General features: G+C 47.0%; 1 protein-coding gene across 1 annotated transcript in view; it reads left to right on the top strand.

The window, feature by feature from the left end:
* The first annotated feature begins 5737 nt into the window (after positions 1–5737).
* Positions 5738–26593, top strand: part of LOC115079772 (WAP four-disulfide core domain protein 3-like) — a 127343-nt gene continuing 106487 nt past the window's right edge. The window contains exon 1 of the mRNA XM_029583621.1: positions 5738–5833. Within this exon, the coding sequence (XP_029439481.1) occupies positions 5749–5833 (85 nt within the window). The 5' untranslated portion in view covers positions 5738–5748. The remainder of the gene's footprint in view (positions 5834–26593) is intronic.

Raw genomic sequence — 26593 nt, 5'->3', positions numbered from 1 at the left:
ACCTCATTTATTTATCAATTTAGTTCATCTTTGATGCATTCATAGTCCTTTCTATTTATTGTTCCATGCAAAGTATATATTGTATTTATTGTTATCTTTGCAAAGTATATTCTATGTTGTTTGGTTCTATGAAAGCTTTCATGTGAAGTTATCTGTTCCACTGTAAACCGGTTTGATTTGTATTCTATACAAGAAGATCGGTATATAAAAGTAAAAATTAAATAAATAAGGTTGTGGCATACCTTGATGACATCCTTGTCTTTTCCAAGGATCTAGCTACACATTGCACCGATGTTTGCATGGTTCTTCAATGTCTCTGCGAAAACCATCTCTTCGCAAAATTGGATAAATGCCTGTTTGAAAAATCCAGTTAAGTTAAAAATTTAAGTTACTGTTAAATGTAAACCGCGGTGATGTATTTCTTTACGTACTGCGGTATATAAAAACCCTTAAATAAATAAATAAATAAATACCCTTTCTTTGGTATATAATTTTACAGCGAGGATTCTCTATGGACCCTGAAAAACTCAAAGAAATCCAAGATTGGCCTCAGCCCGTGGGTCTTAAAGCACTACAATGATTTCTATGATTCATGAATTACCGCCATTTTATCCCTCATTACTCAACACTGGCAGCTCCTTTTACTGCATTGACCTGTAAGGGCCAAGATTCCTAGAACTGGACCCTGGAAGCCATTACAGCCTTTCATTGTCTCAAAGAGGCCTTCCAACTGGATCTTGTCTTCAACATCCAGACCCAAACTGCCCCTTCCAGGTCGAGGTGGATGCCTCCGCTATTGGGGCCGGGGCGGTCTTGAGCCAACGTTCTACTTCTGGATCCCTAGCCCCGTGCTCATTCTACTCTCGCAAATTCTCTTCAGCAGAACAAAACTACAGTATTGGAGATCGCGAATTGCTTGCCATCAAATTGGCACTAGAAGAATGGCACCCATGGCTAGAGGGCACTCGACATAAATTCACCATATTCACAGATCACAAGAATCTGGAACACTCGAGCCATGCCCAACATCTCAATGCCCTTCAAGCTCAATGGGCCCTGTTCTTTTCTAGGTTTAACTTCAAACTTCACTATCATCCAGCTGGAAAAAATCTTCGGGCAGATGCCCTGTCACGTTCCTTTGAATCAGAAGATACTCCTGAAGAACCTGATCATATTATTGACCCAGCTTGCATTTGTTTGTCTGCAACTCACTCAGTTCTGACTGAAAAAACCGTTATGCCCCGTCACCTCCGTGAAAGAGTCCTCCAGTGGGCATATGATTCTAAATTCGCCGGTCATCCAGAGCAAGCACAAACCCTAGCATTCCTCTAGCAGTTCTTCTGGTGGTCCACTATGGTCTCTGATGCTAAAGCGTACTTCAATTCCTGCAATAATTGTGCTCAACAGAAAGCCCCGGTCGGTCGACCATGGGGTTTGCTCCAGCCACTTCCTGCTCCCGAGAAACCATGGATGCATCTCTCCATGGATTTCTTTGTGGATTTATCACCATCCAAGGGTCATATGGTTATATGGGTTACCATAGATAGATTTTCTAAAATGGCCCAGTTTGTTCCACTACCGGGCCTACCATCTGCTCCCGAATTGGCACACCTGTTTTTTCTTCACATATTTCAGCTACACGGCTTGCCCAAGGACATTGTCTCCGATAGGGGTCCACAATAAATTATTATTGTGCTCTTTGCAATAAATTTGGCATCAACATCAGTTTAACAACAGCATACTATCTGCAGGCCAATGGACAAGCTGAGCATATTTTATTTATTTATTTTATTTTTTAGGTTTTTTTATACCGATGTTCCTGTAGCAAATACATATCACACCGGTTTACATTGCAACAATAACTTTCGCTCAGGGCGATACAGAGAACAGAGGAGTCAAAATAAATAGGAAAAACAGGACATAACGTAACATTAGAAATAAGCGTTATAAAATAAAAACAAACAATGCCTGGTCATAACGTAGGATTATCACATCAAACATTATAAGATATATTCAACAATACAGTACAAAACATCTTTGAGAGGAAAGGATGAGGACTGCCTAAGAGCAATGAAGTTAGAGACTGGGCAGTGGAATCTGCCAGGGAGGATTACTAGAGGGTGGAAGATGTAAGTGGGGAGGATTAACAGTCCGGGAAGGCTTGGGTGAATCACTCCTTAAAATCCTTCCTCCCCGCCTACATAAATGACCGTCAAGAAAACTGGTCTGAACTCCTCCCACAACTCCCATATTGCCGCTGCCACAGGTACGTCGCCCTTTTTAATTGTTTATGGGAAGCAACCATGACCACCACTATCCATACTACTATTAGTGCCCTCTACTGCCACGCAAACGATTTCTGATGCTCTCAAGGCAGTCTGGAATCAGACAAATCTTCACTTACGCCAAGCCGCATCCCGAGCCAAGAAGTCTGCGGCCATCCATCGACGCTCAGCCCCTGAGTTCCTTCCTGGCCAGAAAATCTGGTTAAGCACCCGGTATATTCGGCTTAAAATACCTTCTCAAAGGTTTGCACTGAGGTACATTGGACCTTTTCCAATTATTCGTCATGTTGAACCAGTTACATACCAGCTTCGGTTGACTCCAACATTAGGAATCCATAATACGTTCCACTTATCACTTCTGAAGCCAGAAGTTCTATCTTGGCCTTCACGAAAGGCTCCCGAACCGCCTCAGCTGGTTGCGGAGACCAACACTACCTACAAGGTCCATGACGTCCTTGATGTTCACCGCAGGGGCTGCCGGTGGGAATGCCTCCTTTCCTGGGAGGGTTACGGGCCCCAAGAGAATTTGTGGGAACCAGCTTGTAACATCTTGGATAAAACCCTCTTCCTGCAATTTCATTGTGCCCATTCGGGAAACCCAGACCTCCAAGAGGGAGGCGTAAAGGGGGGGATACTCTTATGCATGCTGGACATGGGAGACCCGCGGCTCGATCCCTCACCTCTCTCAGACAAATCCAGTGCCCGGTTCCCCTTCCCTGGTGGCAGTACGCCACCAGCTCTGTCCTTGGGCCGCTTCTGGTGCCTCAGCTTCAGCTACGGATTCCTGTGCTCCACATCAGGCTTCTCTGCGTGGCCCGTGGAGAGATGCCACCGTCCAGCGCCGCACCCCTCCCTAGGCGCAAGCGCATCATTGATTCTTATGAAGGGCCCATGGCGGGAACTTTGCCGCGGCCCCAATGATGACATCAGCGGAGCTCCAGTATTTAAGGCCAGGCTCCACTTCCAAGGATTGCCTTTGCAACAGGTCTCCACGCTGGTCGTGTACTCGTTGCTTCCTGGTTATTCTCCTACGTTCCTGGTTTCTGATCCTCGCTGGCTCCTGTTCCTGTTCTCCTTGTTCCTGCGTTACTGATTGGATTGCCTTCTCACACACAACCTCTGCTTTGCCTGACTACGCCATTGAATCTCTCCAAACCCGTACCTCTGCATTGCCTGACTATGCCATAGACTCCCTCCAAGCCCGGACCTCTGCATTGCCTGACTACGCTATTGACTCTCTCCAAGTCCGGACCTCTGCATTGCCTGACTACGCCATTGAATCTCTCCAAGCCCGGACCTCTGCATTGCCTGACTACGCCATTGACTCTCTCCAAGTCCAGACCTCTGCATTGCCTGACTACGCCATAGACTCTCTCCAAGTCCGGACCTCTGCATTGCCTGACTACGCCATTGAATCTCTCCAAGCCCGGACCTCTGCATTGCCTGACTACGCTATTGACTCTCTCCAAGCCCGGACCTCTGCATTGTCTGATTACGCTAACGACTCTCTCCTCATCCAGACCTCAGCCTTGTCTTGCCACGGCTTCCTGATTGCTGCCGGCCCTGACTCCAGCTTGCTCTATGATGCCTCTTTAGTCTATGTCCTGGACCTGGCCAATTCAGGCTTTGGTCTGTTCTTGCTCGGATGCCCCCTGTCTGACTTTGGTTCTATTGGTGCCTGGTCTCCAGGACTCTGCCTTATCCAGTACAGACTCCTCCTTTCCACTGTTGCTGCCTCTGGGCTGACCTCTCTGCCTTTCCATTGACCCAGCACCAAAGGCTCAACCCATGGGGAACGAGGGCTGGTATTGGTTAGGTGCCAGCTGGCCTCCGTCCTTCAGCCCACTCTGCCTGCTTACAGTGGGGACCTGTAGGATCTCTCCTACGGGTAGCATCAACCCCTCCTCGGCCCAAGGATCCACCTCAGGCGCAACACTGAGGCACTGCTATTCTCCTCTTCTATCTTCTGCCAGCCCTCAGTGACAGAAATGAGCAATTTTATTAGAGAAAATGGAATAACATACAGGGTGGCCGGTCTAAAGTCGTCATCTACCCCCAAAAGCAACACGGAGAGGGGTGGGGGGTATGCAGAGTTCAAATCTTTGCATCCACATGCTGCCTTCAGATTTTTACCACTCTAGAAAAAGGCCTAATATGTCTATGCAGAAATATAGGCTGTATTGCATTCAATCAGTGTCACAGAAACAGAGAGTGTGTTCAAGAAAACATTTCAAATCTTTTAAATAAATTGTGCCAAAGTGAGGATTTCCCTCAGCAGTTTGCAAATTTTATGCAAGATCTCAGATTTGAGGTTAGCCACAGGATGGCAGCAGATCTCGCCTCTCATCGCTGCAGCTGAGATTAAAATCTCTTGTTTGTGATCCTCAGAGAAGTACAACATAAAATATTATGCACACAGTTTGGGCAGTGAGAATGAGTATTGTTTTTTCCTTCATAAGAAATACATAAATAAACTGGACCCAGGATCTTAAATGTAATTCAATGTTGCACTCATATCCAATTCAGCTGTTTTGGTAATGGGGTTACATGTTCTGACTTGGAGCCTTTAAATTAGACATGCAGCTGACTTGACTTCTATAAGTGCAAACAGGATTTTGAAGCCCTCTATTTAAAAAATTAGAGTAATCTGTTGTGGTGAATATGAATTCTCAAAATAAAGTAGAGAAATCTGGGATTTCTAAAAATGTCATTAAATGGTTTAAAGTTCTAAGCTGCTTATAGATTTATTTTATTTTATTTATTTATTTATTTAGTGCTTTTTTTATACCGGCATTCATGATACAATCATATCATGTCGGTTTACAGGGAACCAGGGTAAAATAACCTTAAACATTAACATAGCGAGAAGAGGCAAAGGTTACAATGAAACAAAGGTAATGGAAATGGGGTAAGAAGAAGACAAAGCAGAAAGTAACTCAATGACAGTAACAATTATTTACAGTGTGCTGAATGTTCGGTCCTCATGTGCATGATTTTACACTTTCTGCACTGAAGCACAGCTTCCAAGCAGAGAGACTCATTTCAAATTTTCCACCCTCTCTAGAAAATCTCCATTAAAGAAATTGATAAGAACTGGTCCTAGCACTGAGCTCTGAGGACCCCACTGGTCACTTAACCATCAGCAGAAAGAACTGTGTTCTGGTAATTAACCAATTCCTCACCCAGTAAACATATGTGTGCCTTGTTTGCATTAAATACTAATAGAGAAATGTTTAAATAAAGCTGAATAAAGTGAGGTGAGTTGAGAGAATCCTTAGCCATTCCATAAATCACTGCCCATATGTATTGTGTAAATATCAGGTTGTGACATGGAGTAAGGTGGAGACATGCTGTGTTGTAATTTCATACTAAACCAACCCTCCTTCTGTTGCTCCAGCCCCTTCTGTGTATAAATCCTGAACAGGACAGAGCATGATACTCAGACACAGAGCCCAGCAGCACCATGAAGACAGCAGGTGGCATCTTCCTCCTCCTAGCCCTCCTCATTCTCTGGATGCACCCCCAGGCATCTGCTCAGGATACGGGAGGTAAGAACAGAAAATCTCTGAAAAGTATTTGAGCAAGCGAGGGAAATGGAGTGAGTCTCTCTCAGAGAGAAGGGAAGAGGTCTCTTACTCAGAGTGTAAGTGAGTATCTTATAGAGAGTGGGGAGAGACTCATGCTCCTTCACTGAAGGATACATGTTTTACTTAATAAGCAGGATTAGTCTCTCTCAGAGAGAAGGGATCATAGGTCTCTTACTCAGAGTGTAAGGAGTATCTTATAGAGATCAGGGAGAGACTCATGCTCCTTCACTGAAGGATACATGTTTTACTTAATAAGCAGGATTAGTTTCTCTCAGAGAGAAGGGATCATAGGTTTCTTACTCAGAGTGTAAGGAGTATCTTATAGAGAGCAGGGAGAGTCTCGTGCTCCTTCACTGAAGGATACATGTTTTACTTAATAAGCAGGATTAGTCTCTCTCAGAGAGAAGGGATCATAGGTCTCTTACTCAGAGTGTAAGGAGTATCTTATAGAGATCAGGGAGAGACTCATGCTCCTTCACTGAAGGATACATGTTTTACTTAATAAGCAGGATTAGTTTCTCTCAGAGAGAAGGGATCATAGGTTTCTTACTCAGAGTGTAAGGAGTATCTTATAGAGAGCAGGGAGAGTCTCGTGCTCCTTCACTGAAGGATACATGTTTTACTTAATAAGCAGGATTAGTTTCTCTCAGAGAGAAGGGATCATAGGTCTCTTACTCAGAGTGTAAGGAGTATCTTATAGAGAGCAGGGAGAGACTCATGCTCCTTCACTGAAGGATACATGTTTTACTTAATAAGCAGGATTAGTCTCTCTCAGAGAGAAGGGATCATAGGTCTCTTTCTCAGAGTGTAAGGAGTATCTTATAGAGAGCAGGGAGAGTCTCGTGCTCCTTCACTGAAGGATACATGTTTTACTTAATAAGCAGGATTAGTTTCTCTCAGAGAGAAGGGATCATAGGTCTCTTACTCAGAGTGTAAGGAGTATCTTATAGAGAGCAGGGAGAGTCTCGTGCTCCTTCACTGAAGGATACATGTTTTACTTAATAAGCAGGATTAGTTTCTCTCAGAGAGAAGGGATCATAGGTCTCTTACTCAGAGTGTAAGGAGTATCTTATAGAGAGCAGGGAGAGTCTCGTGCTCCTTCACTGAAGGATACATGTTTTACTTAATAAGCAGGATTAGTTTCTCTCAGAGAGAAGGGATGATAGGTTTCTTACTCAGAGTGTAAGTGAGTATCTTATAGAGAGCAGGGAGAGCCTCTTGCTTCTTCACTGAAGAATACATGTTTTACTTAATAAGCAGGATTAGTCTCTCTCAGAGAGAAGGGATGATAAGTCTCTTACTCAGAGTGTAAGTGAGTATCTTATAGAGAGCAGGGAGAGCCTCTTGCTTCTTCACTGAAGAATACATGTTTTACTTAATAAGCAGGATTAGTTTCTCTCAGAGAGAAGGGATGATAGGTCTCTTACTCAGAGTGTAAGTGAGTATCTTATAGAGAGCAGGGAGAGCCTCTTGTTTCTTCACTGAAGAATACATGTTTTACTTAATAAGCAGGATTAGTCTCTCTCAGAGAGAAGGGATGATAAGTCTCTTACTCAGAGTGTAAGTGAGTATCTTATAGAGAGCAGGGAGAGCCTCTTGCTTCTTCACTGAAGAATACATGTTTTACTTAATAAGCAGGATTAGTTTCTCTCAGAGAGAAGGGATGATAGGTCTCTTACTCAGTGTAAGTGAGTATGTTATAGAGAGCAGGGAGAGTCTCTTGCTTCTTCACTGAAGGATACATGTTTTACTAAATAGGCAGGATTATTTTCTCTCAGAGAGAAGGGATGATAGGTCTCTTACTCAGTGTAAGTGAGTATCTTATAGAGAGCAGGGAGAGCCTCTTGCTTCTTCACTGAAGGATACATGTTTTACTTAATAAGCAGGATTAGTTTCTCTCAGAGAGAAGGGATGATAGGTTTCTTATTAAGAGTGTAAGGAGTATATTATAGAGAGCAGGGAGAGCCTCTTGCTTCTTCACTGAAGGATACATGTTTTACTTAATAAGCAGGATTAGTTTCTCTCAGAGAGAAGGGATGATAGGTTTCTTATTAAGAGTGTAAGGAGTATATTATAGAGAGCAGGGAGAGCCTCTTGCTCCTTCACTGAAGGATACATGTTTTACTTAATAAGCAGGATTAGTTTCTCTCAGAGAGAAGGGATGATAGGTTTCTTACTCAGAGTGTAAGTGAGTCTCTTATAGAGAGCAGGGAGAGCCTCTTGCTCCTTCACTGAAGGATACATGTTTTACTTAATAAGCAGGATTCGTTTCTCTCAGAGAGAAGGTGCTGTGTTTCGTGGCTGCGGCTGCCCAAGACCACAACCCCCTACCTGATCCGCCCTTTCAGGGCCGCCGTGGCAGCGCTGGGGGGTCACTGGAGCATGGCTCTGTTCGCCCCTGCACCTCGGCGTGGGCCCCCACAGTGGTCGCCAGCGGGAGAGATGTCCCAGGCTTCCCCTCGCGGCGTCAGGCCACTCTGCATCACTCCCGGGTCCAAGATGGCCGCCCTGCCCTTAGGAGCAAGGCCACGCCTCCTCTCAGAATTTAAAGGAGCCTCATCCTCTATATTGGATTCAGCTGCATCAATTGGGCTCAGGCTCAAGGAGGTATTTAAGGAAGCTTCCTCTACACACTCCTGACTTTGCAACGAGTCTGCTCACTTCAGTGAGTCTCCTGGTGCCTCGGTTTCTGGTTCCTGGTTCTTCTCGGTGATTCCTTGGTGTGTGACTTCGGACTGGCAAGCAGTGATCCCTCGGTGTGTGACCGGATTGGCAAGTGGTGATCTCTCAGTATGTGACTTCGGACTGGCAAGCAGCGATCCTCTGGTACTTGACCTCGGACTTCTCTCGGACCATCCACCTTCAAGGGCCTACATAAGTCCCAGTGGCCCGGGTCCCTATGGGCTCCTCCCGGGGCAGCCGCAGGATTCCAGTGGCAAAGATCCAGTTGGCCCGCCTCTTTGACCTCTCAAAGATTCACCTAAGTCCCAGCAGCCCGGGTCCCTACGGGCTCCTCCCGGGGGGGGGGGGGGGGCGCGGGCTTCCAGTGGCAAAGATCCAACTGGCCCTTGCTCTGACTTCACATCTTGTCACCCTCTCAGAGGCCATCTGAGTCTCCAGCAGCGAGGATCCAGCCAGTCCCAACTTCTGTTCCGCCTCGCCACCCGACGGGTGAACCTGAGGAGCCATCTCCTAAGGTAGTACCAATCTCCCCGTCGGTCCAAGGGTTCACGTCCCTCCGGGTCGTAACAGATTGCAAGTCCATGAACCCGGCAGAGGCAACTGCCCACCAGGCCAACCCTGGAATGGCCAACGTATGATGGACCAGCAAAAAACCGTTGATGCCCTTGTCTCTGCAGTAGAGATCCTGAATCAACGCTTTGAGGCATAGAGCCCATGAACCCCACTTTGACATCTCTGCCCATGGCTCCCAGGGCCCGCTCGGTGATTCACCTGCCTTCTCCACCATGTTTTTCTGGGGAACCTCGGTCCTGTAGGGGTTTCATTAACCAGTGCAATATGCACTTTCGTCTACAGCTGACCCTCTTTCCCGATGACACTACCAAGACCACCTTCATTCTCTCTCTCCTCGAAGAGAAGGCCCTAGAATGGGCTTCCCTCCTCTAGGAACAGGATGACCCCATCATGAGTAATTTTAGAGAATTCTGGGAGCTCTTCCGAATTAGTTTCGGTGATCCCACTCAGGAGATTTCCACCGGGCCCAAACTTCTCCAACTGCATCAGGGTTCGAGAACGCTTGCCGAGTTTGCCATTTAGTTCTGGACCCTCTCTTCATAGCTCGGTTGGGGCCCAGACTGCTTACGAACCATTTTTCTTCAGGGACTCAGTCATAGAATCAAGGATGAGCTCGCGGGCCGAGTGCTACCCAGGTCCTTGAATGCCCTCATTGATCTGGCAGGCCGTATTGATAGACGCCATCAAGAGCGCCGACAAGATGCCCAGATGGCCACAAAATTCTTGACCCCCTCAAGGCGTCCTTGATGCTCGCCTTCTCCTAAAGGTGAATCAGGAGGCTCCCAAACACCGTCCAAAGAACCCATGCAATTGGGCCAAGGGAGACTCTCCACTCAGGAGCGTCGAAGGCGAATCAGAGATGGGCTATGCCTCTACTGCGGAGCGGCGGGCCACCAATTAACCGCATGCCCGGTGCGGCCAGGAATCTCCCGGGCCTAGGACCTGAAGGAGAACTCTTCCTGGGCCTGACATCACCTGTACCTCCACTAACTTTACCAGTCGCACTAACATCTGGGGATTGCGAATTCCATATTTTGGCTCTGGTGGACTCGGGAGCCGGGGGTAATTTTATCATGAGGAGTCTAGTGGATCACTTAAAAATTCCACACCTGCTTGCCCAGTCCCTATTGGTCATCTCGTCCATCCAAGGTAAACCCCTCCCAGGGCGGGTTACTCATTTTACGGAAGACGTCCAACTTTGTGCGGGACTTCTCCACGTTGAGCGGATTTCTTTCCATATCCTAGAACCCTCCATACACCCCATCACATTGGGACTTCCCTGGCTTCAAAAACATTGTCCACAATTCGACTGGAAAAACTTACAGTTGACCCAATGGGATCCGGACTGTCGTGACACCTGCCTCCAACTGGTAGTTCCAGTGCAATGCTCAACCGCCCTTGCCAGTCTCCAAGGCCTGCTGACACCATATGCCACGTACTCTGATGTCTTTTCCAAGCGGAAGGCCAAAATGCTACCACCTCACCAACCATTTGACTGTGCCATTAACCTTCTTCCTGGCACAGAACCCCCTCAGGGACGCACCTATTCCCTTTCACCCTCGGAAACTCAAGCCATGTCCTACTACATCAAAGAAAATCTAGATAGGGGATTCATCCATAAATCGACATCCCTGGCGGGGGCTGGTTTCTTCTTCATAGGGAAGAAAGATGGAACCCTTCACCCATGCGACTATCGGGGCCTGAATGCCATAACGATCAAGGATCGATATCCATTGCTTTTAATCTCTGAGCTTTTTGATCGCCTTCAAGGTGCTAAAATCTTTACCAAATTGGACCTCTGGGGAGCGTATAACTTGATACGTATTAAGGAAGGAGACGAATGGAAAACGGCCTTCAACACCAGAGACGGCCATTACGAGTACCTAGTAATGCCATTCGGGCTCTGCAATGCCCCAGCGGTGTTTCAAAACACCATGAATTAAATTGTCAGAGACCTGCTATATCGCTGTGTGGTTGTGTACCTCAATGACATCTTAATATTCTCCAATTCCCTCGCCACTCACTGCCAGCACGTCATCCAGATACTAAAATGACTAAGAGAAAACCAACTCTACGCCAAGCTCGAGAAATGTCTTTTCGAGCCAGAGGCTCTCCCATTCCTGGGCTACATCATCTCCAGCGAAGGATTTCACATGGACCCCCAGAAACTAAAAGCCATTCGAGAATGGCCCCAACCATCTGGGCTGAAATCGCTTCAATGGTTTCTGGGGTTCGCTAATTACTACCCGCTCATTTATCTCCCATTACACTTCCATCGTCACACCCCTGACGGCCTTAACCTGGAAAGGCGCTGATCCCAAGAATTGGCCTCCCGGGGCCGTAGCCACCTTCCTCCGTCTTAAAGAGGCGTACCCTTGCCAGCCCTGCCTTCATCACCCTGACTCTCAATGGCCATTTATTATTGAGGTGGATGCATCCTCTGAAGGCATAGGAGCCATTCTTAGAACTCGGCCCAACACAAGTCGCACCCATGCGCCTTCTTCTCTCGCCATTTCTCCCCCGCAGAACGGAACTACGCCATTGGTGATAAGGAGCTTCTGGCTATTAAAATGGCCTTGGAGGAATGGCGTCCTTGGTTGGAGTGAGCTCAACATCCGTTCATGGTCTTCATGGACCACAAAAATATTGAATACCTGCATCGGGCACAACGCCTCAATCCCCGACAGGCACGATGGGCATTATTCTTCACCCGATTCAATTTCGTCCTGCGTTATAGGCCGGCCGTCAAGAATCTTAAGGCCGACACCTTGTTCCGAGTCTTCGAGACCACAGATACTCCAGACTCCCCTCAATTTATCATTGAGCCGTTGCGAGTCCTGTTATCCGCCACCACGACTATTCCTCCCGGAAAGACCTTTGTACCATCACACCTGCGGAAACAAGTTCTGGCATGGGCCCATGACTCCCTCTGCTCAGGTCATCCAGGACAACTTCGGACCTTGCAGGCCCTTCGCCGCTACTATTAGTGGCCCAAAGTCAATAAGGATGTTCAATCTTATGTGGAATCCTGTCATCTGTGAGCCCATCACAAGAGAACCCTAGGTTCATCTCCAGGCTTACTCTAGCCTCTGCCAGTGCCTACCGAACCCTGGACTCATATTTCAACGGACTTCATGGTCGATCTACCTTTGTCCTTTGGCAACACCATCATTTGGGTAGTCATCCCCCGATTCTGCAAAATGGCGCATTTCGTACCACTCCCAGGGTTGCCTTCCACACCCCAACTGGCCCAACTATTTGTCCAGCACATTTTCAAAATGCATGGGTTACCCAAAAGTATCCTCTCAGACCGAGGACCCCAATTTACTGCAAGATTCTGGAAGGCCCTCTGCCGGAAATTCGATGTCACCTTGGATTATACCTCTGCATACCACCCACAAACCAATGATCTAGCGGAGAGGACAAATCAAACCCTCAAACAGTTCCTTCACTTCCTTTATTAATGATAAACAAGACGACTGGGCAAGGCTACTCCCATGGGCCGAGTTCGCCCTCAACTCGCATCCTTCCACAGCCACCAGATCTTCTCCCTTCCATTTGGTTTATGGGAAGCAACCCCATCCGCCACTGCTGGTTCCCATTACCGTCACATCTCCAGTGGCCCAACTCTCTGTGGATGAACTACATCGCCTCTGGATCTCCACATGGCACGCCCTGCTCAAAGCCATTCAGATAGCGAAAAAGTACACTGATCGTCGATGACGACCATGTCCTCCTCTGAGACCCGGTCAGAAGGTATGGCTGAGTACACAATTCATCCGACTAAAGTTACCCTCAGTGCGACTGGCCCCTCGGTTCATTGGACCATTTCCCATCCTCCGCTGGATTGGTGCGGTGTCCTATCAGCTTCAACTACCACCGACACTTAAAATCCATAACACTTCTCATGCCTCTCTTTTGAAGCCCTTGGTGCTGTCCTGGCCTTCTAGCACACCTCTAGCACCCCAACCCATCGCTTCTGAAGATGACACCACCTACCAGGTCCGAGAGGTGCTGGAAGTTCAGAAATATAGGAAGAGATGGGAGTATCTACTAGCCTGGGAGGGGTTCAGTCCCAAAGAAAATATGTGAGAACCTCTAGCCAACATCCTGGATCGGAACCTTCTTGCTCAGTTCCATCTGGACCATCCGTCCAAACCCAGACCTCAGGGGAGGTGCCCTAAAGGAGGGGTACTGTTATGTTTCGTGGCCGCGGCCGCCCACATTCACATCCCCCTACCTGATCTCTGCCGTTGGGGCTCCTGCGGCAGCACCGGGGGGGGGGGGGTCACTGGAGCACGGCTCCGTTTGCCCCCGCACTTCGGCGTGGGCCCCCACGGTGGTTGCCGGCGGGGGATCCGTCCCAGGCCTCCCCTCACGGCGTCGGGCCGCTCTGCATCGCTCCCGCGTCCAAGATGGCTGCCCTGCCCTTAGGCGCGAGGCCGCACCTCCTCTCAGAATATAAAGGAGCCTCATCCTCTATATTGGATCATAAGTACATAAGAACATAAGAAATGCCATACTGGGTCAGACCAAGGGTCCATCAAGCCCAGCATCCTAACAGTGGCCAATCCAGGCCATAAGAACCTGGCAAGTACCCAAAAACTAAGTCTATTCCATGTAACCATTGCTAATGGCAGTGGCTATTCTCTAAGTGAACTTAATAGCAGGTAATGGACTTCTCCTCCAAGAACTTATCCAATCCTTTTTTAAACGGATTGGATAACGGATGGAGTGCGAACCCTTTTTGCTACGGTGGTTACTACCCCAAACCAAATGTGCCTGATACTTCACTTTCGATGCATATCCAGCATGGCTCTCTGCTTCAACGGCATGGGAGAAAGACTGATACATCACGCATTTCCAGCATAGCTCTCTGCTTTAACAGCAGGGGAAAAGAAAAACTGATGCTTCACGCATATCCAGCATAGCTTCAATGGCAGGGGAGAAGAAAAAAGGATTCGCCCTCACAAAGCGGGGAGTAGCTGGCTTGTTATGGCGGTTACTACCCCAAACCAAATGTGCCTGATACTTCACTTTCGATGCATATCCAGCATGGCTCTCTGCTTCAACGGCATGGGAGAAAAACTGATACTTCACGCATATCCAGCATAGCTCTCTGCTTCAACGGCAGGGGAGAAGAAAAACTGATACTTCACGCATAGCCAGCATAGCTCTCTGCTTCAACGGCAGGAGAGAAGAAAAACTGATACTTCACGCATATCCAGCATAGCTCTCTGCTTCAACGGCAGGGGAGAAAAAAAACTGATACTTCACGCATATCCAGCATAGCTCCCTGCTTCAACGGCAGGGGAGAAGAAAAACAACCAATAAGGGCTGTATAACATAGTCTGGGTAAAACAAATAAGCATGGGTGTAGCTTGCTTATTGCGGCGGTTACTACCCCTACTACCCCTAACTAATCAAGCTAGATATTTCACTTGGATGCAGCTCCATCACTGCTCTCTACATTAATGGTGGGGATGGAAGGGAAATAGAACCAAGAGCTAAGAGAAATAGATAAGTATGAGAGAAAAAATGTGTGAAGCTTGCTGGGCAGACTGGATGGGCCGTTTGGTCTTCTTCTGCCATCATTTCTATGTTTCTATGTTTCTATGTAAACACAGCTATACTAACTGCACTAACCACATTCTCTGGCAACAAATTCCAGAGTTTAATTGTGCGTTGAGTAAAAAAGAACTTTCTCTGATTAGTTTTAAATGTGCCCCATGCTAACTTCATGGAGTGCCCCCAAGTCTTTCTACTATCCGAAACCGTAAATAACCAATTCACATCTACCCGTTCTAGACCTCTCATGATTTTAAACACCTCTATCATATCCCCCCCTCAGTCGTCTCTTCTCCAAGCTGAAAAGTCCTAACCTCTTTAGTCTTTCCTCATAGGGGAGTTGTTCCATTCCCCTTATAATTTTGGTAGGGGAATGGAACTAATTCAATGTTACCATTGCTAATGGCAGTGACTATTCTCTAAGTGAACTTAATAGCAGGTAATGGACTTCTCCAAGAACTCTTCTAATCCTTTTTTAAACACAGCTATACTAACTGCACTAACCACATCCTCTGGCAACAAATTCCAGAGTTTAATTGTGCGTTGAGTAAAAAAGAACTTTCTCCGATTAGTTTTAAATGTGCCACATGCTAACTTCATAGAGTGCCCCCTAGTCTTTCTATTATCCAAAAGAGTAAATAACCAATTCACATCTACCCATTCTAGACCTCTCATGATTTTAAACACCTCTATCATATCCCCCCTCAGCCGTCTCTTCTCCAAGCTGAGAAGTCCTAACCTCTTTAGTATTTCCTCATAGGGGAGCTGTTCCATTCCCCTTATTATTTTGGTAGCCCTTCTCTGTACCTTCTCCATCGCAATTATATCTTTTTTGAGATGCGGCGACCAGAATTGTACACAGTATTCAAGATGCGGTCTCACCATGGAGCGATACAGAGGCATTATGACATTTTCTGTTTTATTCACCATTCCCTTTCTAATAATTCCCAACATTCTGTTTGCTTTTTTGACTGCCGCAGCACACTGAACCGACGATTTCAATGTGTTATCCACTATGACGTCTAGATCTCTTTCTTGGGTTGTAGCACCTAATATGGAACCCAACTTTGTGTAATTATAGCATGGGTTATTTTTCCCTATATGCATCACCTTGCACATCCACATTACATTTCATCTGCCATTTGGATGCCCAATTTTCCAGTCTCACAAGGTCTTCCTGCAATTTATCTCAATCTGCTTGTGATTTAACTACTCTGAACAATTTTGTGTCATCTGTAAATTTGATTATCTCACTCGTCGTATTTCTTTCCAGATCATTTATAAATATATTGAAAAGTAAGGTCCCAATACAGATCCCTGAGGTACTCCACTGTTTACCCTTTTCCACTGAGAAAATTGACCATTTAATCCTGCTCTCTGTTTCCTGTCTTTTAACCAGTTTGTAATCCATGAAAGGATATCGCCTCCTATCCCATGACTTTTTAGTTTTCTTAGAAGCCTTTCATGAGGGACTTTGTCAAATGCCTTCTGAAAATCCAAATACACTACCTCTACCGGTTCACCTTTATCCACATGTTTATTAACCCCTTCAAAAAAATGAAGCAGATTTGTTAGGCAAGACTTCCCTTGGGTAAATCCATGTTGACTGTGTTCCATTAAATCATGTCTTTCTATATGCTCTACGATTTTGATCTTGAGAATAGTTTCCACTATTTTTCCCGGCACTAAATTCAGGCTCACAGGTCTATAGTTACCCGGATCACCCCTGGAGCCCTTTTTAAATATTGGGGTTACATTGGCCACCCTCCAGTCTTCATGTACAATGGATGATTTTAATGATAGGTTACAAATTTTAACTAATAGATCAGAAATTTCATTTTTGTGTTCCTTCAGTATTCTAAGATGCATACCATCCGGTCCAGGTATGGTATGCATTTGATACTCTTTAGTTCATCCTCTGTGTTCCCATAGTTTACAGAGGCATAGGTTGATATTGTAGATTTGGACTTGAGTAGCAGTTTTCTTATTTCTGAGAGCTGTTCAAGTTCTTTTGTCATCAGCTGAAGTGCATAAGTACAGTAAATAGCTTCTGGATATTCACTAGACACTAATGGAACCACAACACTTTCGGGGCCAACCCATTCCAGAGAGCCCTTTCCTGCGCAAAGGAAAGGGAACTCTCCCCAGGTTTACCCAGCCTATCTCTTAGCACCCTCTGACCCATGTTGAACAGCTGTTCATATGGAAACCTCCTCCATGTCCACTCTCCATGCTTTGAAGGCTCATGCTAAACTCATTTTTTAGTTCCTTCAGTACCCTAGGATGTATACCATCCGGTCCAGGTGATTTTCCACTCTTTCGTTTGTCAATCTGGCCTACTACATCTTCCTGGTTCACAGTGATTTCATTCAGTTCATCTGACTCATCACCCTGAAAACCATCTCAGGAACTGGTATCTCCCCAACATCCTCATTAGTAAACACGGAAGCAAAGGATTCATTTAGTCTTTCTGCAAGGGCCTTATCTTCCCTAAGAGCCTCTTTAAGCTAACACAGGGCAAGGACATTGGCACTGTCTCTCAGGGCGCCCTACTCAGGCCATCCGTAGGACTGAGTCGCGGGCCACCCTGTCCGTTACGAGCCCTACACAGCCCCAAGGCTGGTCGTGGACCACGACGGGAGTGGACAGCGCAGGAACACACATCAGGCTTCACGGCTCAGGAGCACAGGACAACCGTCCACCAGCAGCCTAGTCCACCCAGGAACTACATCTGGGGAACCCCCAGTCTACCGGTACCAGAAGGCTCCAGAGCGAGGACGAGGCGGAGTGAAGGCAAGAACATCAGGAAGGCAGGAACACCAGGACAAAGGCTGAAGACACCTGGACATGGATCTCAGGCACGACATGGAACATGAAACGAAGAGATCAAGGTGAGGAGCTCCACGAAGAAGACCTTACAACGAGCTCTGGCAGGCAGGAGCCTCCAGAGCGAATACTGACCACGATGCAAGGCAAGGCATGAAGAACAGAGCAGCCCTTTATAGGGCTGGAGCCAGGAAATAGTCTCTAGGTGGGGCCCAGACACTTCCTGTGTCTGGCCCTTTAAATGATGAAGAGAGACGCGGCCGCGCGTCTAAGGACGCAGGAGCAGGGCTGTGTAGGACCATGGAGAGCGGCCTGCACAGCGTCTGCACGCGGGTGATGCAGAGAAGGCAGGAGAGAGCCTGGGAGGCAGGCCCTGACGTCGGCAGCGGCTTCAGCCGCTGCGGGAGGCCCCGGGGGCGGCTCCTGCCACCAATCCAGCCCGGGGCTTTGGCCTGAGCGCCGCGGAGGAGGAGAACAGCGTCGGGGGCATCCCAGCCCCGAAGACAGCCGCGGTTCCGACCGTGGAGGACAGAGGAAGCAAGGGCGGCCTCCGGGCCGCGTGGATAGGCCGACAGCAGTTTCCTGCCGCGTCGGTTGAAGAAGCTGCATGGTGAGTCCGTGCCTGCTCGCGGGGAGACCCGCGGGCAGCGCATTCATAACATGTACACTCTTAACCTTTGTTACAGCACCTTTCAATTTTTTTTCTATGTTTCTCATTTTCTCAAAGTTTCCTTTTGAAATTTTAGTGCTAGAACTGTAGATTTACTTACTATTCTGCCTTACAGTAATTAATTCAAATTTGATCATATTATGATCACTATTGCCAAGCAGCCCCACCACCGTTACCTGTCTCATCAAATCCTGCGTTCCACTGAGAATTTGATCTAAAATTTCTCCCTCTCTTGTCGGTTCCTGAACCAATTCCTCCATGAAGCAGTCATTTATTACATCCAGGAACTTTATGTCTCTAGCAAGTCCTGATGTTACATTTACCCAGTCAATATTGGGGTAATTGAAATCTCCCATTATTATTGCACTGCCAAATTGGTTTGCTTCCCTGATTTCTCTTAGCATTTCATCATCTGCCTGATCATTTTGTCCAGGTGGATGGTAGTATACTCCTATCACTATACTCTTACCCAACACACATGGGATTTCTACCCATATAGATTCTACTGAGCATTTAGTCTCTTGTATGATCTTTATCCTGTTGGAATTTAGGTATTATATTATTCACTTAACCTAAGTCCATGGAAGAACTATTTGAGAGATAACATAGGGAGAATATAGGGTTGGGTGGTAGGGAACAAACAACTTTTGTATATACCAGCTGCTTTTTTAAATTAACAAACACAGTAATTTAAATACTCACTAGCAAGGAATCAAATGACACTCAAACTAGAACAAATATATCAATATTTCAACCATAAACAAACATAGAAATGCAGAATAGAACAATGTCAGCAAGAAATCAATCTATATTAGGGCTAGCAAATTAATATTCAACTTATCTGGCCACAAGCTCAGAGGATCTGGGTGTCTCAGTACAGAAAGTAGTTGTTAATGACACCCTGGAATATCCTGTGACTCACCAGATGCAGAGAATATCAGAGGATATCATTAGAATGTTGAAATATCCACAGAACACAATTGTTCCATTAAATGTCTTCTGCCATTTGGATGTCAAGTCTTCCAGTCTTTAAGGTTGCCTTGCAATTTCTCACAATCCTCTTGTGATTTAACAAGTTTGAACCATTTTGTATCGTTACTGAATTTGATCACCTCACTCGTTGTTCCCATCTCTAGGTCATTTATGAGCAGTTCTAGGACAGATCCCTGAGGCACTCCACTATTAAAAGAAAAGAAAAGGGTTATAATGAGTTATGATGTGATCCCCCCAATTATTTTGTCTTGTTCAACACTATTCTGGATTATGGTTAAATGTTATCTTATTTGAATGATATTGGATGTTGTATAACAAGATTTCTTTTATTTATTTTGGAATTATGGTGGAATATATAAAAAAATTTCAATAAAGTATAAATTAAAAAAAAAAAAAGAACATAAAATGTGCTATACTGGGTCAGACCATCAAGCCCAGTATCCTGTGTCCAACAGAGACCAACCAAGTCACAAGTACTTGGCAAGTAACCAAACATTAAATGAATAGATCCCAAGCTACTAATCCTTATTGATTAATAGCAGTTTATGGACTTCTGCACTAGGAAGTTATCCAAACCTTTTTTAAATCCAGTTACACTAACTGCTGTAACCACATCCTCTGGCAATGAATTCCAGATCTTAATTATCCGTTGAGTGAAAAAGATTTTTCTCTGATTTCTTTTAAATGAGCTACTTGCTAATTTCATAGAGTGCCCCCTAGTCCATGTATTTTCCAAAAGAGGAAATAACCGATTCACCTTTCTCCATTGAGAAAATTGATCATTTAGCCCTACTCTCTGTTTTCTATCTTTAAACCAGTTCTCAATTCACAACAAAACATTGCCTCCTATCCCATGACCTTTAAATTTCCTCATGAGATACTTTGTCAAATGTTTTCTGAAAATTTAGATACACTATCAAATGGCTTACCTTTATCCACATGTTTATTCACACCTTCAAAAAAATGTAGCATATTAATGCAAAACTTCCCTTGGCTAAATCCATGTTGACATTGTCTCATTAAAATATGTCTATCTTTATGTTCCGTAATTTTTTTCTTTAGAATAGTTTCTCTGTTTTTCCTGGCACTAACATTAGGGTCACTGGTCTGTAGCTTCCTGGATCACCACTGAAACCCTTTTTAAAATTTGGTATTACATTGGCCATCCTCCAATCTTCAGATACCACAGTTGATTTTAATGATAGTTTATATATTATCAACAGTAGGTCTGCAATTTCATTTCTTAGTTCTTTCAGCACTCTGGGATGTATACCATAAGGTCCAGGTGATTTGCTACTCTTTAGTTTGTCAGTTTGCCCTAGTATATCTTCCCGGTTCACTGAAATTTATTTTAGCTCTTCTGAATCATCACCTTTGAATATCACTTCTGTCATGGGTATATCTCTTACATCTTTTTCAATGAAGATTAAAGCAAAGAATTCATTGTCTCCCTGCTAGAGCTTTGTCATCTCTAAAAGCCCCTTTTACCATATTTAGGGCTGGATTTTAAAAGGGTTACGCACATAAGGTACGCGTGTAACCCTTCTAAAACGGCCCTGCGCATGCCAAGCCTATTTTGCATAGGCTCGGCGGCACGCACAAGCCCCGGGACACGCGTAAGTCCCGGGGCTTGCAAAAAGAGGTGGCCGGGGGCGTGGCCAGGGGGCATGGTGTCGGCTCAGGGGCGTGTTTGGGGGCATGTGGGCGGTCCGGGGGCGTGGCCGAGTGCCCCGACACAGCAGCCTGTGTCGGGGCCTGCTGTGCCAGCGAGTAAAAGTTACTACTGCCCGGAGGCAGTAGTAACTTTTTGAATAAAGGTGTGGGGGGGGGGGGGTCTAGATAGGACCGTGGGGGTGGGTTAAGTAGGGGAAGGGAGTGGAAGGTGCGGGGGTTGGTGGAAGGAAAGTTCCCTCCGAGGCCGCTCTGATTTCGGAGCAGCCTCGGAGGGAACGGGCAGCACGCACAGGGCTCGGCGCGTGCAAGTTGCACAAATGTGCACCCCCTTGCACGCGCTGACCCCGGATTTTATAAGATATGTGCAGCTACGTGCGTTTCTTATAAAATCCGGCGTACTTTTGTTTGTACCTGGTGCGCGAACAAAAGTACTAGCGCGCGCTCTTTTTTAAAATGTACCCATTATTTTTCTTTATTTTCTTTTCTTAATTTTTATATTGTTGCACTTGGAGGTGGACCCTTGTTCTGGAGCAGCATGGAGCAGCTCCCTGGTTGGACCCAGGAAGCACCTGCCACCAGGAGGAGACAGAGGCTAACTGGAGCTTCACCACTGGAAGCCCGCGGATCCCCTGGGTGGAACCCTTGGGGACCCGGGCTGCTTGGACTTAGGTGGGCCTCACAGGGTCTCATAGAAAGGAAGTTCAAAAGTTTGCCCACCAGGATCAAGGGTGCACAGTTGATGTCTAGACTGGAGGCCTGAGGGATCAAGGAAGGCCAGTATAGTGTCTGCATGACAAGGCTAGGAGCAGGGCCAGAATCAAGGAGACGAGGTCAGTGATAGCAGAGGTCAAGTTCCAAGGATCAGTCCGAGAGAAGTCAGCCAAAGCAGGGGTCAAGTTCCAAGGATCAGTCCAAGAGTGGTCAGCCAAAGCAGGGGTCAGGTTCCAGAGGTCAGACGTGGTCAAGGAGGCAGGCAAAGGTCAATATGCGGGTAGCAATCGGCAAGAATCAGGCAGAGGTCAGTACCAGAGAGCCAGCCCAAGAGGTACCACCTGGGGAGACACAGGAACAGATGGATGCTGGAGCAGGAAAACACTGGAAGATGCTGGAACAGGAGGATGCTGGAACAGGACTGGAACAAGACTGGAACAGGCGATGAAACACAAACTTAGTGCACACACAGTGTCGACTTGATTGTCAAGGCAAGGAAGTGCAGGCAGGTACTGCGATCAATCAGGGTGCACCCTGGAGCCTGGACCCACACCTGGCCCTAAATGTTATGAATCAGTCTCTAATTGATTGAGTGATGTCAAAAGGAAATGCTCTAAACTCATATTTCATGTTCTTTATTCAAGTCATATCTCTCTGTAAATTATGGAACAGCTTCTTTCTATCTGAAAAATTCAACAAAAAATATAAAAATAGAATTTTCTTACTCCTGCTTAATATATGATTGGATTTGTTTTCAGTCTAATATTTATATTTTGAGTAATTATCCTTAACACAATGGAGATTTGTGATTTGTAATTTATATAATTCTAGATTATTGGATTGGGATCAGATTATTGAAGAGGCCATGCGTACAGCAGGGCATACCCTTGATTTATTACTTATAAACCAGAATCACTTCAAAATTCAACATTCTCAGAGCAAAATTACTTCTATTCCATGGTCTGATCATAATTTGATCTTCCCTGACACATAGAAACCCCTACTCCTCCCAACAGTGCAAAAGAGGAAATGGATTGACCTAGAGCAACTAAAAAATATGCTTCCAGCTCAGTTAGATAATATTAATTTTCATGCCACGCTTCTGAATGTAATTCTTTACTACTCAGAGTCTCTGGTGATTTGATCCCAATGTACACCCTAAGGTCAAACCTGAAAAGTTTTAAAAATCCCCTTAGTTTACAGCCAGATTCAGAATAGAAAAATAAAAACTAAGAAATGCTGAATGAAAATGGAGAAAAAAAAACAAATCCAGTTCTAACCTTGAAATATACAAACAACTTCAACACTCAGGGACTCAGTAAATTCTACAGAAAAATAATATTTTGCATAAAAAATTCATGGCTTGTTATGCAACACTTGATACTTATTCTCCACACGTAAGAGACCTGACAAATACTATATGGGAGGTTCAATCCAATAAAAGATAATCAGATTCAATACATTTTCTGAATACTTCATTTCAAAAGATATTGATATCTGTACCACATTCCCTCTCATTTACTCTGCCACATGGAATCAATTTGAATCTGTATCCTCCACTGACGTTCAACCAATTATTAGCAAATTAAACCCAGTTTATTGCATTCTTAATCCAATATCTGTAAGTGTATTGAAATGCATTTGACAGAAAATGTCTTTCTTCATTAGGCAAATTGTCATCGTCTCTCTACTCAAAGTAAATTTCCCTGACTCCATTAAATACAGCTTCCATCCAGCCTGTACTTAAAAATCACTAAGCTGATTCGTGTCGTCTTATCCAGCTATCGGTTACTTTCCACTTTACCTTTCTTATAAATAATCCTGTTGCCAATAAACAACTCACCGACTACCTGAAAGGCAACGCTCTATTAAATCAAAATCAATGCAGCTTTCAAAAATACAGACTACTGAAATGTTGGCATGGTTTCAATAATGTGCAAAGCTATCTGCTGGCTCTGTTTGATATCTCAGCCACTTTCAATACCATCGAGCATACCATGCTGGCAACGCCGCCTCGCAGAGACTGGCATATCCAGTACAACTTTAAACTGGTTCCTCTCATACATATCTGGCCATACGTAGCATATTAAAGTGGAGCCCAATTAATACTACACTCTCAGTATCCTTATTCAGCCTTTATCTATCTCTGTTCTATAAGTTACTAAACTTGCACATAACACGCAGCTCTTCTTTCCGGTCAGCAACTCCATCAATAATGCAATCAAATATTTGCAAATTTATCTATCTACCATTTACAAACAACTTTTTCACAACTGTCTCACTCTTAATTACTCCAAAACCTTACGGAAACATTTTAAAAGCCCTATGTGTGTAAAATTCGGGGGCTACATGCGTGGCCAGGTCCTGTGCATGCAGCCAGTGTGTAACTCCTGATGCGCGCAGACGTTCTGGGTCTAAAGAAAGGGCGGGCCGGGAGTGAGGTCTGGATGGGGAGGGGCAGCGCCATTAGACAATGTCCCGGGGAAGCTCATTCCAGCAGCTGGCTGGCGCATGGAGGAGCAGTAAGTTTTACAACAAATAATCTGGGTTTAGGGGTTGGAGAGGAGAGGAGAAAAGGTCCTGGCGGCGCATCCATGTGCAGCTCCTGGAACCACGCACACATGGAAGCATGCGCACGCCTGTTACAATCCAGCTCCCGGTGGTGCATCCATGTGCAGCTCCTGGAACCACGCACACATGGAAGCATGCGCGCACCTTTTACAATCCAGCTCCCGGTGGTGCATCCATGTGCAGCTCCTGGAACCACGCACACATGAAAGCATGCGCACGCCTGTTACAATCCAGCTCCCGGTGGCGCATCCATGTGCACCTCCTGGAACCACGCACACATGGAAGCATGCGCGCACCTTTTACAATCCAGCTCCCGGTGGTGCATCCATGTGCAGCTCCTGGAACCACGCACACATGGAAGCATGCGCACGCCTGTTACAATCCAGCTCCCGGTGGCGCATCCATGTGCACCTCCTGGAACCACGCACACATGGAAGCATGCGCGCACCTTTTACAATCCAGCTCCCGGTGGTGCATCCATGTGCAGCTCCTGGAACCACGCACACATGGAAGCATGCGCGCACCTTTTACAATCCAGCTCCCGGTGGCGCATCCACGTGCACCGCCTGGAACCACGCACACATGGAAGCATGCGCATGCCTGTTACAATCCGGCTCCCGGTGGCGCATCCACGTGCACCGCCTGGAACCACGCACACATGGAAGCATGCGCACACCTGTTACAATCCAGCTCCCGGCGGCGCATCCATGTGCACCTCCTGGAACCACGCACACATGGAAGCATGCGCACGCCTGTTACAATCCAGCTCCCGGCGGCGCATCCATGTGCACCTCCTGGAACCACGCACACATGGAAGCATGCGTGCGCCTTTTACAATCCAGCTCCCGGCGGCGCATCCACGTGCACCGCCTGGAACCACGCACACATGGAAGCATGCGCACGCCTGTTACAATCCAGCTCCCGGCGGCGCATCCACGTGCACCGCCTGGAACCACGCACACATGGAAGCATGCGCATGCCTGTTACAATCCAGCTCCCGGCGGCGCATCCACGTGCACCTCCTGGAACCACGCACACATGGAAGCATGCGCACGCCTGTTACAATCCAGCTCCCGGTGGCGCATCCACGTGCACCTCCTGGAACCACGCACACATGGAAGCATGCGTGCGCCTGTTACAATCCAGCTCCCGGTGGCACATCCATGTGCACCTCCTGGAACCACGCACACATGGAAGCATGCGCACGCCTGTTACAATCCAGCTCCCGGTGGTGCATCCATGTGCACCTCCTGGAACCACGCACACATGGAAGCATGCGCACGCCTGTTACAATCCAGCTCCCGGTGGCACATCCATGTGCACCTCCTGGAACCACGCACACATGGAAGCATGCGCGCGCCTGTTACAATCCAGCTCCCGGTGGCACATCCATGTGCACCTCCTGGAACCACGCACACATGGAAGCATGCGCTCGCCTTTTACAATGCAGCTCCCGGTGGCGCATCCATGTGCAGCTCCTGGAACCACGCACACATGGAAGCATGCGCGCGCCTGTTACAATCCAGCTCCCGGTGGCACATCCATGTGCACCTCCTGGAACCACGCACACATGGAAGCATGCGCACGCCTTTTACAATGCAGCTCCCGGTGGCGCATCCATGTGCAGCTCCTGGAACCACGCACACATGGAAGCATGCGCATGCCTGTTACAATCCAGCTCCCGGCGACAAATCCATGTGCACCTCCTGGAACCATGCACACATGGAAGCATGCGCACGCCTCTTACAATCCAGCTCCCGGCGGCGCATCCATGTGCACCTCCTGGAACCACGCACACATGGAAGCATGCACACCTTTTACAATCCAGCTCCCGGCGAAGCATCCATGTGCACCTCCTGGAACCATGCACACATGGAAGCATGCGCACCTTTTACAATCCAGCTCCCGGTGGCACATCCATGTGCACCTCCTGGAACCACGCACACATGGAAGCATGCGCGCACCTGTTACAATCCAGCTCCCGGCGGCACATCCATGTGCACCTCCTGGAACCACGCACACATGGAAGCATGCGTGCGCCTTTTACAATCCAGCTCCCGGCGGCGCATCCATGTGCACCTCCTGGAACCATGCACACATGGAAGCATGCGCACGCCTGTTACAATCCAGCTCCCGGCGGCGCATCCATGTGCACCACCTGGAACCACGCACACATGGAAGCATGCGCACGCCTGTTACAATCCAGCTCCCGGCGGCGCATCCATGTGCACCTCTTGGAACCACGCACACATGGAAGCATGCGCACGCCTGTTACAATCCAGCTCCCGGTGGCGCATCCATGTGCACCTCCTGGAACCATGCACACATGGAAGCATGCGCGCGCCTTTTACAATCCAGCTCCCGGCGGCGCATCCACTTGCACCGCCTGGAACCACGCACACATGGAAGCATGCACACCTTTTACAATCCAGCTCCCGGCGGCGCATCCACGT

The sequence above is a fragment of the Rhinatrema bivittatum genome, chromosome 1, assembly GCF_901001135.1.
Source record: "Rhinatrema bivittatum chromosome 1, aRhiBiv1.1, whole genome shotgun sequence".
In the NCBI taxonomy this organism is placed as follows: Eukaryota; Metazoa; Chordata; class Amphibia; order Gymnophiona; family Rhinatrematidae; genus Rhinatrema; species Rhinatrema bivittatum.
This window is presented reverse-complemented; position numbering and strand designations above follow the sequence as displayed.